Source organism: Gossypium hirsutum, chromosome A06, assembly GCF_007990345.1.
Source record: "Gossypium hirsutum isolate 1008001.06 chromosome A06, Gossypium_hirsutum_v2.1, whole genome shotgun sequence".
Classification (NCBI taxonomy): Eukaryota; Viridiplantae; Streptophyta; class Magnoliopsida; order Malvales; family Malvaceae; genus Gossypium; species Gossypium hirsutum.
Window position 1 is genome coordinate 124753060 of NC_053429.1, and position 18365 is coordinate 124771424.

An 18365-nucleotide genomic window follows, 5' to 3' on the forward strand; every position below is an offset into this window, starting at 1 on the left:
GTGAAAGCAATGCACAAGCAACTGAAGAATGGATCTTATTAGATGTTCGCCCTTATAAACTTAGGAGTGTTCTAAAGAAACCTTTGTAGTATTTAGAGCTTACTCACAGTAATATTCAAAACACACTTGTTGCTTTCAGCCTAGAGCAACAAGAAGTCTTTTGTGAAAAAGGCTTATGTCTGAACGTCATTATTTTAATGGAATGCATCTCTGCGATCTTTTGAACTAATATTTTTTCATTGATTATTCTTTTATTCTTCCATCCAAATCATTCTTTCGTTCATTCATAATCATACTGTGCAGATAATTATTCTTAAATTCATACATTCTTTATATATTATTTTGTACCTACAATAGGTCCCTGGATATCAACGACATGAATGACACTGCCACAAACTTAGAATCTCCTTTTGAGCGAGACATGTGTTTAGAGGGATCTCACGACTTTGAAGTTGACACAGAGCGTAGCTTATCTCTAAACTTGTTGAGGATGGTAGAACAAAAGGATAAACAGATCCTACCTCTCAGTGAATCATTAGAAATTGTGAGCTTGATGAAGACTAGAATTGACCTGCCTACAGAGACGAAAAATTCAAAGATGTCTTTGTATGATCATACCAGGGTATGCCTCGATTCTTATAATAAAACCTGCACAACAGCACGATGTCAGAAATTTACAGTGCGAACGATGCAATTCTTTGCCGGGGCAATACCGTTCTCGTCAATTCAGCATAGCTTTGCCCGTTTGAAGTCGAGTTTCTATTCCTTCAAGATGTTGCTGGATTTTATCCCGATGGGAGAAGAAGATCAAGAGTTTCCAGTTGTAGTTTTACCCTAAAAGGCTCTATAAAGGAAATTCGAGAAGATCCTTTGAAGGGGATAACAAGGACTTGTCTAATCCCAAGAGTTTAGATCCGATTCAAAAACAAGGGAAAAGGAAAAGAAAAAAACAAAATAAAATCAAAATAAAAATAAAAAGAAAAGAGAAATCAATCAAAGTCAAAATAAAAATATGAAAAGCAAAGAAAAGAAAAGAAGAGGCCAAGGCGAAAAACCAAAAAGGGCGCTTTGTGACCAAAAGTGGTTTTGAGTTGAAAACCCAAAAAGGGTGACCCAAATTTTGAGCAAAATGGGGCATGGACATCACCATGGGCATTGCTTCACTATTGAAATCATTAATTACTTCATCAAATGGATAAAGGCTACAGCATGCGTCAACGTCATCATATGCCAATATAGAATTCCAGAGACGATGGTATGGGAAAATGTATTGAACTGGGCTGTAATCGGTTCAAAATCAGACATCACAGTTTGTCACTGTATTGTAAGACAATGAAGTTCAAAAAAAGAAAAAGATGAAGAATGAAAATGGAAAATGAAAAGAGTAAAAATGGAGAGGCTAAGGGGAAAACCCGCAAAGGGCGCCTTAGGCCAAAGGGGATCTGAGCTGAAAACCCGAAAAGGGCGGCTCAAATACTGATCAAAATGGGGCATGAGGTGATATAAGCTGCTCAAGTTTTGTTCATATTGGGGCATGTGTTGATCTTGCCATACCTGAATCAAAAGGAAAGGATAGGCGACATCTTGGGGGCATCGACAGAGCATTGTAGATCTCCTAAACACATGTCCAACTCAAAAGGGTCTTCAGAAAGTTTGTATAGAGAAGTTCAAGCTGTGATATCTGGGGCACCCAATTCTCATGTTATTTGTTGTTCTTGGAATACTTTTTCTTTCTTTCCAAGATATACATTCCCAATTAATTCTTTTGTTGTCCTTCTTCACTATTTTCGATAATTTGTTCTTTCGAGCTATGCTCAGAACCAACTTTATTCTTATCCATTGTTATGACCTTTTTTGCAAGCATTGGAATAATGATTAATGGACTAATAATACTTTCACAAAGGAAGTTTTGCATATTACTCTGAAAAGTTTCTAAATAATACAGGAACCTGAAACAGGACTATTGTTTAGAACATGCCAAATTTGAAGGTTGGAAATTTGAGAAGGAAGAGTCTAAGTTTGGACTTTCTCTTTGGATTTTGTTGACAAATGCATTGATTGAACAAAAGGACAAGATGTCGTGTCAATGAAAAAGCTTAAATAAACAAGCAAGCAATGATCACTAGGCAATAGGAAGAGGTTGCCTCGGAGAAGAGAGCCTTCATTTGTGCATGAGTCTTTGAAACGACACCCTGGAAATGGTGTAAGGGGGACCAGAAAGATTAAGATCCTATATCCTTGAATTGTGATAAAAGAGGATTGAGGAAAAACCATATTTCTACCCTTGGATTGTAGATGGAGAATGATGGTACAAATTTTGTGCCCTAATGGATTAAACTTTAAGGTTTACAGTGGGGGGCAACCAGATTAAGTGTTTCTTTGGATATACCAGACGAGCAAAAAGGCGTTGTAGTACGTCAGTGATAAAACCTTAATAAGTTTTTACGTGATGTTAACCTAAGCATTAAGGAATCATCTTCATGACATTTTGCATTCATTCAAATGTCATTCATACATATCTAGTTAGGAGCATTTGATTCATTCTGATTATGTCATCCTAATCACTAGGCACAATTAGGTTCATAAAATAGAACATACAGGTCATGTTCCCCAAGGGACAGATTAATGAAGTTACAGATCTTGCCTTCCTGCATTGATAGTGAAGCAGGTCGAAGACATAAACCTTGCCTCTTTCGGTTGTGATAGAGCTGGTTGAAGACAAAAGATCTTGCCTTCCTACATTGACAGCGAAGCAGATCGAAGACACAAACCTTGCCTCTTTCGGTGGTGATAGAGCTGGTTGAAGACAAAAGATCTTGCTTTTCTGCATTGACAGCGAAGCAGATCAAAGACACAAACCTTGCCTCTTTCGGTTGTGATAGAGCTGGTTGAAGACAAAAGATCTTGCCTTCCTGCATTGACAGTGAAGCAGGTCGAAGACACAAACCTTGCCTCTCTCGGTTGTAGTGGAGCTGGTTAAAGAAGCAGATCTTGCCTTCTTACATTAACTGCGAAGCAGATCGAAAACAAAGCCTTGCATCCATCGATTGTAGTGGAGCGGGTTAAAGAAGCAGATCTTGCCTTCTTACATTAACAGCGAAGCAGATCGAAAACAAAGCCTTGCATCCATCGATTGCAGTGGAGCTAGTTAAAGAAGCAGATCTTGCCTTCCTGCATTAACAGCAAAGCAGATCAAAAACAAAGCCTTGCCTCCATCGGTTGCATTGGAGCTGGTTAAAGGTTACAGATTTTGTCTCCCTAAGCCGTAGCGGAGCAGATCAAAGACAGCAAATCTTATCTTCAAGTGTAAGGAAGCGGATTCAAACCACAAGTCCTATATCCCTGACCTGTAGTGGAATAGGTTGGAAATTCAGATCTTGTCCCCTGAAGTCACAGTGGGGCAAACTAAAGCCAGAAATCTTATCTCCCTGAGATTACAGCGGAGCAAATTGAAGCCGATAATTCTATCTCCCTGGTTGGCAGTGGAATAGATTGAAGATCATAGATGGCAGATTCTACCTCCCTGTGACTACAGTGGAGTACATTGAAGTCGATAATTCTATCTCCCTGGTTGGCAGTGGAATAGATTGAAGATTTCAGATCTTGTCTTCCTAAACAGTAGTGAAGTAGATCAAGTAATGGCAAATTTTACCTCCTTGTGACTACAGTGGAGTACATTGAAGCCGATAATTCTATCTCCCTGGTTAACAATGGAATAGATTGAAGATTTCAGATCTTACCTCTCTAAAGTTGCAGTAGAGCAGATCGCATCTAGTCTTATCTTCCTGATATTGCAGTGGAGCAGACTAAAGCAACGAATCTCACCCCCTAAAGTCGCGGCAAAGTGGATTGAAGCTACAAGTCGTATCTTTCTGAAGTGTAGTGGAATGGATCGACACGACAAGCCACAGTGGATTGAAATAAAGCTCCTTGAAGTGAGGCGTTAGAGAAGTCAAGACTCAGCGAGACCGGGCAAAAATTGGTCTTTCTTAGTCTTTGCTCTGTTTTCGTTACACGACAACGAGCAAAGAGGGGCAGCTGTACAGACCAATTTTAGCCCGGGCTTAAGGCCCAACTACCCACCAAACAACCCAATAGCCCAGACTAAAAACCTAAGCCCAAAAACCATCCCAATGAGCCCAATACCCAAACCAGAACCCATCTTCAGCAGAAAACAACAATCCTAACCCTAGGTGCGCCGCACCTAGGGTATTCACTTGCTTCTGCCGCACACCCACTTGCCCTGCCACAACTGCCACCGCCGCACCGTCCCATCACCCTGTTCTCACCATCAATTGCCTGCAACAAGGAAGCAAACAGGAAGCAAGCAAAAACAGTAGCAAAAATAGGCTATAAAAGCCATTCAAAGAATGTAACAGATGGGGGGGATTTTTCATTTTATTGTTTCGGTATAAAGAAACCGATTGCAAACCATTGTAGAGGGGACAACAGTTTAATAAAAACAGAATGCAAATCAAAGATTTAAAATAAAAGGTTGATTCTTGCGTTTCCTTTTTCCTGTTCTTGCATTCTTCTTATTTTATTTTATTTTTATTTATTATTTTTACTCATTTGTAACGAAAATAAAAAAGAGACGAGGAGAAGAGGCCTTACCTGCGCCGTGCCGGACGGAGAGGAGACGAACGACCTCCCTTCGTTTTTCTCGGGTACGGTGCTCATCTCATGGGATTCGGCCTCGAATCCATGTCCGAGAGACGATCGGCTCTAAAGGGGACCAAAAATGGCCCATTTTGTGCCTCCAACCACCGCGTGCGGTTGCCGACGGACGTCGGCCCGATGACCGGAGGCAGTCAGATTTGAGAGAGAGCTCCAAAGCTCTCTGATTTTTTTATTTTTTTTTTAAAGAAGGATCTGAATCTGTTTTTTAGGTTTTTTTTGTATTTATACTAAATGCTAAAACGGCACCGTTTGGATAGGGTCAGGACAGCCCCAAAACGACGTCGTTTTGGGCTCCTGACCCGAGACCCGACCCGTCTGCCTTAGGGGATCCGCGTGTTTTAACGGAAGGGCTAATTGCGCGTTTAGCCCTTCCGCTTTTTTAATGCTTTAAAATTAGGTTCTTTTAATCTTTTAAATTTACCCAAAATTTTTTCGTATTTTCAACTTCGTCCTTACTCGAACTATGCCGTTTTAAAGGAATGGTAATTTTCTTTGATGGACCCTCCATGTTACATGCGTGTTCAGATCAATCCCTCCCCTGTCGTTTATTTGCGCTTTGAACTCCCCGAATCTTGTTTAATGTTTAATCTGATCCTTTAGTGATTTTGTTTATTTTCTTTACAAATTTTATATTATTATTGTTATTGCATTATTATTATTATTATAATTGCTTTTATAGATATATACATATATTATTATATATTTTTACATATACTTATACACATTTTTTTTGTAATATATATATATACATATAAACATACCTATTTTATAATTTATTTATACATGCATATATATTTATAATACACATACATATTTCTAACCTTTATAAATATAAATACATATTTTTACATATATATATGTACATATTTTATATATTTTATAATTCATACATGTACATATTTTTCATACTTCATAGCTTAAAACCATCTATGTATATCTATATGCATTTTTTATAAATACATGTATATAAAATATATTTTCATACACCTTTATTATATATACATATTTATATACTTACATACACTTCATATATATTTATTTTTTCTTTATATTTTAAAACATACTTTATATATATTTCATATATTTTGTAACTTACGTATACACACATATTTTAATTTACATTTCTATACATATATATATTCCTTTACGTTTTATTTGTGTTCACTATTTATTTCATTTTATTATCATTTTGAATGGAAGTTTTGATTTATTTGTTTATATACATTGTTATTTTATATGATTGTAGGTTTGACTTTTATTTATTTTATATTGTTACTATTGCTCGTATCATTTTTACACTCTTGTATTCATTATGATTTTGTCATGTATAACAATGTAATTTGCTTTCACATTTTTTACTACGACTTCATGTTTTTTATTTCACTCGATAATAAAATTTGTTTAAAAAAATGATATTTTGTGTTTAGATTCGAGAGGATCGTACCCTAACTTACTGGGTTTCGATTTCCACAATAAATCTAAACACACTAATCTTTTCAAACTCAAGTTTTGAAACGATCTCGGGAATTAAGAAAAGATCGTGTCCTAACTTACTGGGCATGATCCCTTTCCTAAACCCGAGATAGTAAAATATCTTTTAAATAAGTAAAATTCTGGCATTCATTCACGTATTAGGAATTTGAGACATTGTATTCTAACTTACTGGATATGATTCTCTTTCTCGAATAATGTGAAATATGCCCATTTTCCTGAAAATTTTCAACGTTTTAATACAAGGATCGTATTTTTTTAAATTCTTCTAAGTTTTTCAATTTTCGACATTAAGTAATCAACTAAGGTACCAATTTTGGGCGTATCGAGGGTGCTAATCCTTCCTCGTGCGTAACTGACTCCCGAATCCGTTTTCTGAATTTCGCGGACCAAACTTGTTGTTTTAATAAAATCAAACCGTTTATTAAAAACAACCGCTTTTTGAGGTGATCCAATCACACCTTATAAAAAAAAGATTGGTGGCGACTCCTGTTTCATTTTTTTCAAAACCCAAGTCGACCCTGTTTTTATCCGAAAAATGGTGTCAACATTAATGATCCACAACTGTTCACAAAGCTAATTACATATAGGCCATAGGGACGAATAGCTGAAAAGGGCAGGAAATTTCAGCCTCATTTATTAATTTATTATTATCATATCACCATATTATTTTTGAAAGAGTACAAATGTACATTAGTTTACATACATACAAAGATTTGGTTGGCCGGGGCCCGGAGGGGGGGGTTAGAAAATAAAAATATCAATATGGATGAAGCAACCTCCAAAGATGAGTAAAAAAAAAAGAGACAAATTAAGTACTTAAAAATCAAACTAGATGAAGCTATATAAGCCATCAAGATAAAAAGAAAGAGCCAGAAAGATACTGAACTCACTGTCGAAATGGGAATGATATCCAGCAACAAGTTGGTTCTTTGACCAGGTACTTTAGTGTGTTTTTCTGTTTCAGTTTCAGGTATCAGCAAGTTTAATAAGCTGGTCTACTACGCCTGGATCGGCTAGTGTGCTTGTGTCTCCGAGTTCATCCAACTGTCTGGCCGCGATTTTCCTCAGAATCCTCCGCATTATCTTCCCACTCCTTGTTTTTGGAAGGGCAGGTGCCCAATGTATTTTGTCAGGTGCCGCGAATGCTCCTATCTGCAAACCACCCACATACACCTTTTAACTAACCAATGTTTAACTATTCGGGATGTAAGGAAACCGGTAGCTATGGCTACAGTTTAAATTTTTGGTTCAACTGAATGGTAATGGTCAAAGCAACAAAATTTGAAAACTATTTGAGATCATAGCAAATATCTTTTCAAGGACCACACTTCCAAAAGTGCAAGGCTGACTAGGAACTAATATGGGTTTAAAGTACTTGGGAGGTCCCTGTACTATAGGGACTGGATCAATTTAATCTTTATAATATTAAAAAGAATTAAATAAGTCCAAATAGTAACAAAGTTAACATTTAATATATAAAAATTATTTTTTTTGCAATTGTAGTTCAATTCTAAAAAAAAAGAATTCATTTACAGAACTATAAAAACTTTCAAAATATTAACTCTGTTAAACAGGAAATGATATTTTTTAAACAATAAATGTTAACTCTATTTCAATTTGACCTTATGCGATTCTTTTCAATAGTACAGTGGCTAAATTGATTTATTTAATAGTAAAGGGACTAATTTGATCAAGTCCATATAATAGAGGGACTTCTCATATACATTCACCAACTAATATGTCTATGGTGACGGTGTAGATCATCTCTTAAAAAGAAATAAGGATTAATCTATTACATGTTTCATATTTATATTCTACATATCATGTAGGTTAAATAGGAGAGCTCCTAAGCATAAGCAAGCAACAATTTTTTTTTTCTTTTCCCTTTTTGCTAGTTTGTCAGCAGACCAAGATTATGCTAGTATCAACAATTTCATCAAGTAAGGTGCGTTAGGTTAAGTTTGTCTTTTTGCAGCAACCCATAGGAATAAATTCAAACCTGAGTTCGCACGGTGAGTATAAGGCTCTTTCTGAGTTCTTCACTGTAAGAAATGCCTTCCACTGGAGTTACAAAGGCATATATGCCCTGCCCTTTAACCTAAGGGCAACGGAAAATGAAAGCTTAGGATTATGGACCACAAGCATGTCTCTTGGCTTATAATTCTAAAATAAATGCATCAAGACCTTAGCATACCTGGTGCTCAACACCAACCACAGCAGCTTCTGCACACTGAGGATGAGAAACTAGAGCAGATTCCACCTCAGCTGTGCCAATACGATGCCCGCTGCAAACATTGAGATAATATCACTGACAGGCAATAGAAAAGAAGCAGATACGGAACATTCAACAGGCTGGCTAGTTTCCAGATAACTGAGGGACTTTATTAAAATGGAGGTGAAAGTACCATAGAGGCCCCAATGCTTAGAGTTGGATTGCATTTTAGCCCCTCTACTCAAAAAATGGGCAAATTAATCTTTGTATGTTAGATCAAAGAGCAAACTGGTCCTTCTGTTAAAAATTTAATCCATTGTTATGGTTAAAAACTGATCTCTGTACATCAATATAAGCTACATATGGAACACCATATGGCATCAGATCATTCTGTCAGCCACACTAGTTTTTAACAGTACAAAGGGATGAATTTTTTAACAGAAGGAACCAATTTGCTCTTTAATCTAACATACAGAGACTCATATGACCATTTTTTGAGTAGAATGGGCAAAATGCAATCTAACTCCTAGTATAGGGGCCTCCATAGTACTTTTACCTTAGAATAGAATACCTGACATTGATAACATCATCAACTCTTCCAGTAAGCCAGTGGTACCCATCCTTGTCCCTGAAAGGAAAACCGCAACAAAGAATAAATGGATATAAGTATAGGTGTAGCTTAGAGTCAAATTCTCTATGCTAGTAAAAAATGCAAACCAATGAAACAGCAAATTCAGGGTTATACCAACATACCTGCTGCATCCATCACCAGTAAAATAATATCCAGGGAATGGCTTAAAGTATGTTGTCTCATATCTCTCATGGTCACCATACAGAGTTCGAAATGCCCCAGGCCATGAGCTTTTCACACACAGGTAACCACTGCACTCACCATCAAGCTCAACTCCTTTCTCATCCACTATGACAGGCTGCCGTTATACAATAAGAAGAGATTAACGAAAAGGAAAAGAAAAATACTAATTTTATATAACAGCAGGGTGTTAAACCTGAACTCCAAAGAAAGGAAAGGTTGCAGAACCAGGCTTCTGTGGCCAGGCCCCTGGTAGAGGAGTAATCTGCCAGTTAAGATGAGAAAAACATATCAAAAGTTGAAATATCATCTAAAGCAGAGAAAAATTAACTAAATTTCCAGGTGAAAAATACTTATGAGAATATTTCCAGAGGAGATGCTCCCAAAATATGTAACATGAAAAAAGAAAAGTACTTACCATAAAGCCACCTGTTTCTGTTTGCCACCAAGTGTCAGAAATTGGGCACCTTGACCCTCCAACTACATTAAAAAACCACCTATAGTAACCGGGACCCTTTTAGGTGAGAAACAGTTTGTTTATATATAAAAAGAGAAAAGAGGCAAAAATACAAAGAAAACTTATAAAGTTGAGAACCTCCAAGCACTTGGATTAATAGGCTCGCCAACACTTCCAAGGACACGAAGGGACTTCCTTGAGTAGCGTGTAACATACTGCATAGTCAGCAATAGTGATTATCAATACAAATTTGGAAATACATCAAGAAGAACTCCAGCGATGGTGTTCTCCAAACACAACAAATGATCTTTGCAGGCCAAAGGATATTCTCGTAGATCATTCAAGTAAACTTTCATTCCAGAATCAAAGAAAATGACTGAATGCTTGCAAAACTCAAACAAGTTCCTTTCTTTATTACTCCTACTTAATTTTAGACAGCAATATTGAATGAAAATTGAAGACAAAAGTAGATTGGAGCTGTGGAAATTATGAAGGTGAGTATCAAATATAAAAAATAAATGAAGCAAAATAGAAACAAAGAGCTCTCTTTATTCAAAAAATCTCTGATAAACATCCCGAACCCAAGATAAACAAGATTAGAGAAATAGCTTGCCTCATCACCATCACGCATGAGAGAGCGCACCAAGGTAGGGGCAGTGTAGAAAATGGTCACCTTGTATTTGTCAACAATGTCCCAACATCGTCCAGGATCAGGGTAATTTGGGGCCTGCAAATTCCAATAGGACATGTTGCTATCTACTGAAACATCTATAATATATTCTAACAAAAATATTTGGTTTAAATGCTATAACAATCTGGCAGTTAGTGCTTATTAATGGCTTGTCAAACCTAGTTGCTCTCTAGATAAACTTTCAGAAACACCATGACTTAGTCAAACCTTCCATACACCATTATGTTTCTTCCAACATGTTTTAACTAATCCAAATTAGTTGCCACTTCTTTTGCCTCAGTCCTCAATGACAGTCTCAGGGAACCAAAAATTACAACATAGACACTATCCGTGTGCCAGATGTATATAAAACTAGACTAGTTGCCAATACTGGAAGCTTATAATTTCTTTATCCGTGTCAAATAGGAATTGTGAACCCTTACCCCCTCATACAGAAGAATTGTAGCTCCATTAAGCATGGGTCCATAAGTAACATAACTGTGCCCTGTAATCCAACCACAGTCAGCTGTGCACCTAAAATCAAGCAAAAGATGTTAACAAAGACTTGGCAACAATAGAATTATAAACAGCAAGAATTTATAAAATTTTAAGAGCACCAGGGTGCAGAGTGTCCAAAGTACCAGTAAACATCAGAATCTTTGTAGTCAAATGCATATTTGAATGTTGTAGCTGTGTACACCATATATCCTCCAGTTGTATGAAGTACACCCTTTTGAAAGTTCATATTAGAGCATAAGAAAGGAAAATGAGAAACTATGTAAAATATTTCAACCAATCAAAATAATTATACCTTTGGCTTCCCGGTACTCCCACTAGTATACAGCAGAAAAAGGGGATCTTCTGCATCCACCCATTCAACGTCACAAGAAGTTGGATATTTTGGGACAACATCCTAGAAAAGGTATGAAAACGTCACTCCATTGTAAAACTACGGTTACTGAAACCAGGAACCATCAAACTTTAATAATTTTCTGTTTTTACACTAACCTCCCACCATATATCTCTTCCTTCCTTCCATTTAGTCTTTTCCCTCTTCAGTGCCAATTGGTTTTCATAGGTTAAGCACACATCTGCACAAAAGAAGATATCAATATAGATAGAGAGCATACGAGTCATAAAAATAATCACATTAGTGTCACTGGTGATAGTAATCAGCAGAGCAACATAGCTAAAAGTTAAAGACTCAGCGACCTGTTAAGCATAAATCATGCTCTACATGATGCTAAAGATCTGGATATGTTAATTTAGATCTGACAAACACATGGAAATCTCCATCAGTTATGTGAGGGCAGTTGGCAACCACCTCCCCTTTGGATATTAAAACATACTGAATGAATGCGAAGGAACAGTAGAGCAAAGAAATACTGTTGTACTAAAAGTTTCATTATATAGAAAATAAAACTTAGGTTAAAGATAAGTGGTCCATTGTATAGCACTAAGCAAAAGTTGATGAGATTAAATGGGTTCCATTTGCCCAGTCTAAATATGCATGAATTGCTATGGAGGAACCTATGCTCAAAAAATTAATGATTTCTTAAATTTTACCAACCTACAGAGATCCCCTTGTTGGCAGAGTCAATAAGGGCAGCATCAACAATGTCCTTGAGGAAGATGGTCTTAGGACCTCTTTTAACAGCATTACAAGTAATAACAACTTTGGGTTTGCAGTCCACAATTCGTTGGGCAAGAGATTCTGAAGAGAACCCAGCAAAGACAACCTGAAAGTGCAATGGGGGTGGGAATTCGTCCAATGATAAAGAAGAAATTAGCAAAGTAATCTCTTATTGTTTGTTTGACATTGTTCATCCTTTTTCATGTGCAAAAAAGGGAGTCATGTACCGAGTGAACTGCACCAATGCGCATGCATGCAAGCATAGTAATAGGGAGTTCCATTAACATAGGCAAATAAACAACAACAGCATCGCCCTTTCTAACACCAACACTTTTCAAGTAGTTAGCAAGCTGCAAACAAGATGCAACAAATCAAAAGTGATTCCAATTAACAAAACCGAAAACATGCAGCGAATAGTACAAAAGCTGAAAGAGACCTGGCAAACTCGTTGGAGTAGTTGGGAATAAGTTAAAGTAGCATCAAAGCCAGGTTCATTGGATTCCCAATAAAGAGCAATTTTGTCTGCAAGTCCAGCATCAATGTTTCTATCTAAGCAATTGTAACACACATTGGTAATGCCGCCTTTGAACCACTGGTAAAGACCAGAAACAAAAGGAACAGATTACAGTTACATAGACCCAAACGTTAAACTAAACAAGAATACAAGACCCAAAAAAAAAGACATGCTAAAAGAGAATGAATGAATGAATGAAAGACCTCGATCTTGATATTCCCCCTCCTCACATCGAGATTCTCAGAGTAAACCTGATCTCCCCATCTTTGTTTCCAGTAAAACTCCGATGATGCAATGCCTGACCAAAACCCAGCCGGATTTTCTATCGATGCTTTATACATTTCCAGGTACTGATCTCATATCACCCACCAGAATTGCCAATTATACAACAATCACGTAACCAAATCATAAGCTAATTTACTCAGATCAAAGCTAAACCGTAAAAGCCATGATCATATAACAATTCAGTATTAAGCAATATTCAATTCAAGGAACAATGAGAAGAAACCTTTTGCTGAGAAGGAACAAGAGCCTGACGAGAAAATTCATGGCTGGGGAGAACGACGTCGTCCTCTTCAGAAGCAGGAGCGTCACCCAAAACAACGGCCTTCAAATGAGAGATCTTGGCTACGGCAGAGGAAGGCGGAGAAGCAGTGGAATCAGCGTGGCGGAAATGGTGGTTGTGGTTGTGGTTGTTGAGAGAGGCCATCAACAAGAGTGACCGGCCGGCACTGTCAAGGTGAAGAAGAGGCAAGCGATGGTTGAGGCGGGATATTTTATAGCGATGTTCAAGCTGTGGAAGTAAAAGGGGAATGATGGGGCGGGGGGAAATGCTGATGCTCTTCATTTTATCTTATAGTTCAAGCTTAAAGCTTTGCTATAAAGTTATAACTTTTCCATTATGTGTATGTATTTGTTTACTACGAGACTTTTGCTCTACTTTCTATTCATATATATAAATGCCCATAGCATTGGAAATATCATTTATCAGATACATAAAATATATATAAAAGAATCACGAGAGTTTAGTAAAATAGTAATGATTTTTTCTTCCTTAATTAGATCGAGAGTTAAATTTTTGCTTCAAGTATGGAGAAAATTCGTAACTAGTGATTAGTCTTTAATGAACTTACAGAAGATGGATGTACAATATAAAATTGATTTCTAATTTTAATATTTAAATGTTCAAAAAGTTTTTTAATATTTTCAAATGTTGTAGAATGTACTCCTGACTTGGTTTAAATTTGTTGATATTATTTTGTGAGTATTTAAAGAAAAATTTTGATTTTTGTATCATGTAAAAAAAAAAGGTGATACTTTTTAGAGAGTGAACTCTTTTACGTATCAAGATTTGAGTTTGAAGCTATTGAAATGCATGTATGAGTGATACAAATTTTGAGAAATTGCAGTGGCAGAACTAGGAGGCTAGTAGGGGCCTCGGCTACCCTAAAATAGAAAATTTTCCATTTAGATCTTGTTATAATTTATAAAATTTTAAATTAGTAATGATAAAATTATACTAACATCAAAAAAGATAATAATTTAATTTAATTTTTTTAAAATATAAAACTATAAAATATTAAAAAAATAAAATTACATTTGTAATATCATAAAAATATATAATTTAATCCCGATGTTTAAAAAAAATTATATCATATGAATACACTAAAATAATTGAAGTGGTAAATGAAAGAATCCTAATTGTCTTTGCTATAATGTTGACAAGTGGCATTTTCTTATTGGTGGTTAACACATTTGAATATAAAAGAGTACTTTTAACATTAAATAGTAATAATTTCATAATAGCAATTAATGTTATATGATAATAAAAGGACTATTTTACAAAAAAAAAAGCTCATTTCTAATTTTATTTATGGAAATGGGTCATTTAAAATTTTATTTATCAAAATGGGCCAAAAAATCCAAAACATGTCTACGTGGAAGCATTTTAAGGGGAAATTTCAGAAAAGCGCATTGACAGGGACTCGCTTTACTCAGTGTCAGTAAAAATAGGCCTATGTGGGCACGCTTTTGTCTGTGCTCAAACTAAATTTTCAGAAAATATCATTTTTTTAAATATTATAAAAATAGACTAATTTTTTGAAAATTTACGAGAATAAACTTTTATAAAAACCCAAAGTGGCAACACTATTTTTTTTTTGTGCCACCAATTAATGTGTAAATAAAACTTATAAAACATATCTTTATATAGACCCAAAGTCTCATTATGTGAGATATGTTTATATATAAACTTATAAATAGGTTTTGATGTAAGCACGCCCCGAAGTTCTACAAGCTCGAGCAAGAAGCTCATTAAGCTGCCGAATGCCCAATCACCCAAGCTAGCTCTTCCAAGAAGTTGTTTCAGCTTTATTCACCCGAATTTGGGATGGATTAAAGCTCCATGATAATGGCGAAGCTCGGACTAGCTCCCTAAAGAATCCTTGCACCTTTGTGCAAGTCGAACTCAGCTCCTCTTCAGCTGTCCGAGCTCCATTCAGCTCAAATCAGCTCACTTGAGCTCATTCCAGCTCATTTAAGCTTAATTCCGTTTATTCCCAGCTCGTTTCTTCTATCCTTCTAATAAATTCAACATTAGTTTTAATTTACTTAACTTGGTTCAGGTCAAATAATTATTGTCTACTTTGCGTTTAAAATCTGGATATCTTTAATTTGTTCTCATTTTGTTTAAATGTGTTTTACTTAGTGCATGATTTTAATGTGTTAGGAATTTGAACAAATTTAATGGTTGTTGTTATTTAATTTGTCCAGACCAATTACATGTTTTAATTATGTCTTAGTTTGAGTTTGTTTTTAATGCGTCTTGAGCAGCCGATTTTTATGATGTCCTAAGGTGAATTAATGTTGCTATTTAATTGGTGCAAGTACACACCACATGGACGGCATTAAAGGAGTTTTAAAGCTGGAATTAAAATCAGCAGCTCATTTATCTTCCCCAAAGTGGTTGTTCGTGTAATGCAAGAGACAAATGAGTGTTTACACAAGCTGGACATTCCTTTCACATTAAAATGCCCATTCGGCCATAGCATTCACACACACAGGCCATTTAAATTCGTCCTTTCACACTTGGGGGCTATTAGAGTTCAAGTGTTCACACCATTTGGGTTGTTCGTGCTCCAAAACTCCCATTAGGATGCTGTTGCACGTTCAGTTTCTCAATGAAGGATTAAAGGAGCTCATTTAAGCATTATGAACATTCCAAGAAGGCTAGTTAGCTTTCAAATCTTCCCAAATACGTTCAGCTTAATTTCTTTCATCTAGAAGTTGTTTAATGGCGTCCCAATGGCTGAATAAAGACATAGAATCCGTATGGTTTTATTCTAGAGTTTTCCAGCTCATTTAAAGTTGAATTACTTAGCCATGAAGCTATGAATGTGCCTATTCGGCTAACCTAGGTTTCTAGCTATAAATACTTGTTGCTTTTCATTTGAAAAGAACTTTTTGACATTTTTTATTAATGAAACATTGTTTCTGTGAGGTTTACTTCCTCTCATATCTCGTACAAGTTTCAAAGACTTATTTAGTTGCGCTAGTGGCGTCTACCGAGCTTGTTTTAGAACTTATCACCGTATTGGTATGGCGTTCTCCTATCTAGCTATTCCATCCATCACCTTTAACAATATAGGAACCAGGGTGACACTCCATAGTGTTGAATCGCTCCTGAAGTTTAAGTTCGTTTTTCCATCTCTGTTAGAATTAAGTGACTCAAATTCTTATTTAAATAAAATACGATGGAAAATAAAATAAAAGTAAAATCCATATAGAACTAGACTTCTTTTATTTTATTTTAGAATAAGGTTTTTAAACCTTATTAAACTCCATCTATTTTATATTGATTAGGATAAAGTGTTTCAATTCTACTAGAATATGGCTTTGCAAGCCTATAAATAGACATAGTCTATTCCTCTTGTATTTGATTAAAATTTTTCGACATAGTGAATTTTCTTCTCCTCTGCTCATGGTTTTTTTCCCGAAAAGGTTTCCACGTAAAATTTGTGTGTTCTTTATTTATTTTATTTTATTTTATTTTTCACAAATTGGTATCAGAGCTTTTGGGTTATTCATCTTGATCACGGTAATGGCGTCTTTGAAGTATGAAATTCTGCTGTTGGATCGCAACACCAGATTTGCGTTGTGGTAAATTAAGATGCAAGCAGTTCTTGCACAGATGGATCTGGAGGATGCCCTGCTAGGGATAAATAAAATGCCTTCGACATTAACAGATGAAGAGAAGAAGCGTAAGGATCGAAAGGCATTAACACAATTACATTTGCATTTGTCCAACAAAATTTTGCAGGATGTGATGAAAGAGAAAACTGCCGCTGCATTATGGAAGAGGCTAGAACAAATATGTATGTCGAAAACTCTAACAAGCAAGTTGCATATGAAGCAACGTCTTTATGCTCATCGTTTGGAGGAAGGTGCGTTTGTACACGAACACTTAACAGTGTTTAAAGAAATTCTCTCAAACTTGGAGGCCATGGAGGTTCAGTATGATAAGGAAGATCTAGGGTTGATTCTACTTTGTTCGTTGCCCCCGTCTTATTCAACCTTTAGAGACACGATTTTATATAGCCACGAGTCTCTCACAGTTGATGAGGTTTATGATTCTTTAACCTCGTATGATAAGATGAAGCATCTTGTGGTTAAACCCGACTCTCAGGGAGAGGGTCTCATTGTTCGTGAGAGACAAAATCGGAATGCTGATGATAATCGTGGTAAGACACAGGAACGGAATCCTCGTGGTAAATCTAAGGGTAGATCGAAGTCTTCAAACAGAGGTAAAACTTGCAACTTCTGCAAGAAGAAAGGGCACATTAAATCTGAGTGCTATAAGCTACAAAATAAGATTAAAAAGGAGGCTGCAAATCAAAAGGGAAAACAACCAGAAAATTTCGGTGAAGCTGATGTTGTAGAAGACTACAGCGATGGTGAACTTCTAGTCGCTTCTGTCAATGATTCTAAAGTAAGCGAGGAGTGGATTCTTGATTCAGGCTGTACCTTCCACATGAGTCCCAATCAGGATTGGTTTACAACTTACAAAACAGTATCTGAAGGTGTTGTTTTGATGGGAAATAATGCTTCATGTAAAATTACAGGTGTTGGAACAATTAAAGTTGAGATGTTTGATAGAGTTGTCAGAACACTTAGTGACGTGCGGCATGTTCCAGAATTGAAAAGAAATTTAATTTCGTTGAGTACTCTTGATTCAAAAGGGTACAGATACACAGCTGAAAGTGGGGTTTTAAAGATTTCCAAAGGGTCCCTTGTTGTGATGAAAGGGCAGAGAAAGATTGCCAAGTTATATGTTTTACAGGGTTCTACTGTTACTGGTGATGCAGCTGTCGCTTCCTCTTCCTTATCAGATGATGATATTACTAAACTTTGGCATATGCGCTTAGGGCATATGAGTGAGAATGGCATGGCAGAATTAAGCAAAAGAGGACTTCTTAATGGGCAAGGAATTTGCAAACTGAATTTCTGTGAGCACTGTGTTTTTGGGAAGTAAAAGAGAGTTCGATTCACTAGAAGAATCCATAACACGAAGGGAACGTTGGAATATATTCATTCTGATCTGTGGGGGCCATCCAGAGTGCCTTCGAGAGGTGGAGCTAATTATATACTAACCTTTATTGATGCTTTTTCCAGAAAAGTTTGGGCGTTTTTCCTGAAGCAGAAAAGCAATGTGTTTTCCGCATTTAAGTCTTAGAAAATTATGATTGAAAAACAAAAGGGAAAACAGATAAAATACCTCTGCACAGACAATGGCTTAGAGTTTTGTTCTGATGAGTTTAATAGATTGTGCAAGTCAGAAGGGATCATAAGACACTTGACAGTTCGTCATACTCCACAGCAAAACGGCGTTGCAGAAC

General features: G+C 36.2%; 1 protein-coding gene across 1 annotated transcript; it reads right to left on the reverse strand.

The window, feature by feature from the left end:
- Nucleotides 1-6775: 6775 nt before the first annotated feature.
- Nucleotides 6776-13393, reverse strand: LOC107962385 (acetyl-coenzyme A synthetase, chloroplastic/glyoxysomal). Its single transcript, XM_016898755.2, has 18 exons — nt 12980-13393; nt 12675-12821; nt 12394-12549; nt 12185-12307; nt 11895-12063; nt 11333-11415; nt 11136-11237; nt 10966-11054; nt 10768-10858; nt 10268-10381; nt 9793-9869; nt 9616-9694; nt 9394-9462; nt 9140-9315; nt 8958-9014; nt 8369-8459; nt 8174-8272; nt 6776-7326 (listed from the first exon to the last, which is right to left on the reverse strand). Exons 1-18 carry the CDS (start codon nt 13316-13318, stop codon nt 7141-7143), a joined length of 2247 nt encoding a protein of 748 aa, XP_016754244.2. The 5' UTR covers nt 13319-13393; the 3' UTR covers nt 6776-7140.
- Nucleotides 13394-18365: the final 4972 nt, after the last annotated feature.

Excerpts from the sequence above, each read along its gene's own strand:
- LOC107962385 (XM_016898755.2), bottom strand. The coding sequence starts at position 13,318 with ATGAAGAGCATCAGCATTTCCCCCCGCCCCATCATTCCCCTTTTACTT. Across the intron at positions 11,238-11,332 it reads GAAGAGATATATGGTGGGAG|GATGTTGTCCCAAAATATCC; the intron begins GTTAGTGTAAAA and ends TACCTTTTCTAG. Across the intron at positions 9,316-9,393 it reads TTCCTTTCTTTGGAGTTCAG|CCTGTCATAGTGGATGAGAA; the intron begins GTTTAACACCCT and ends GTATAACGGCAG.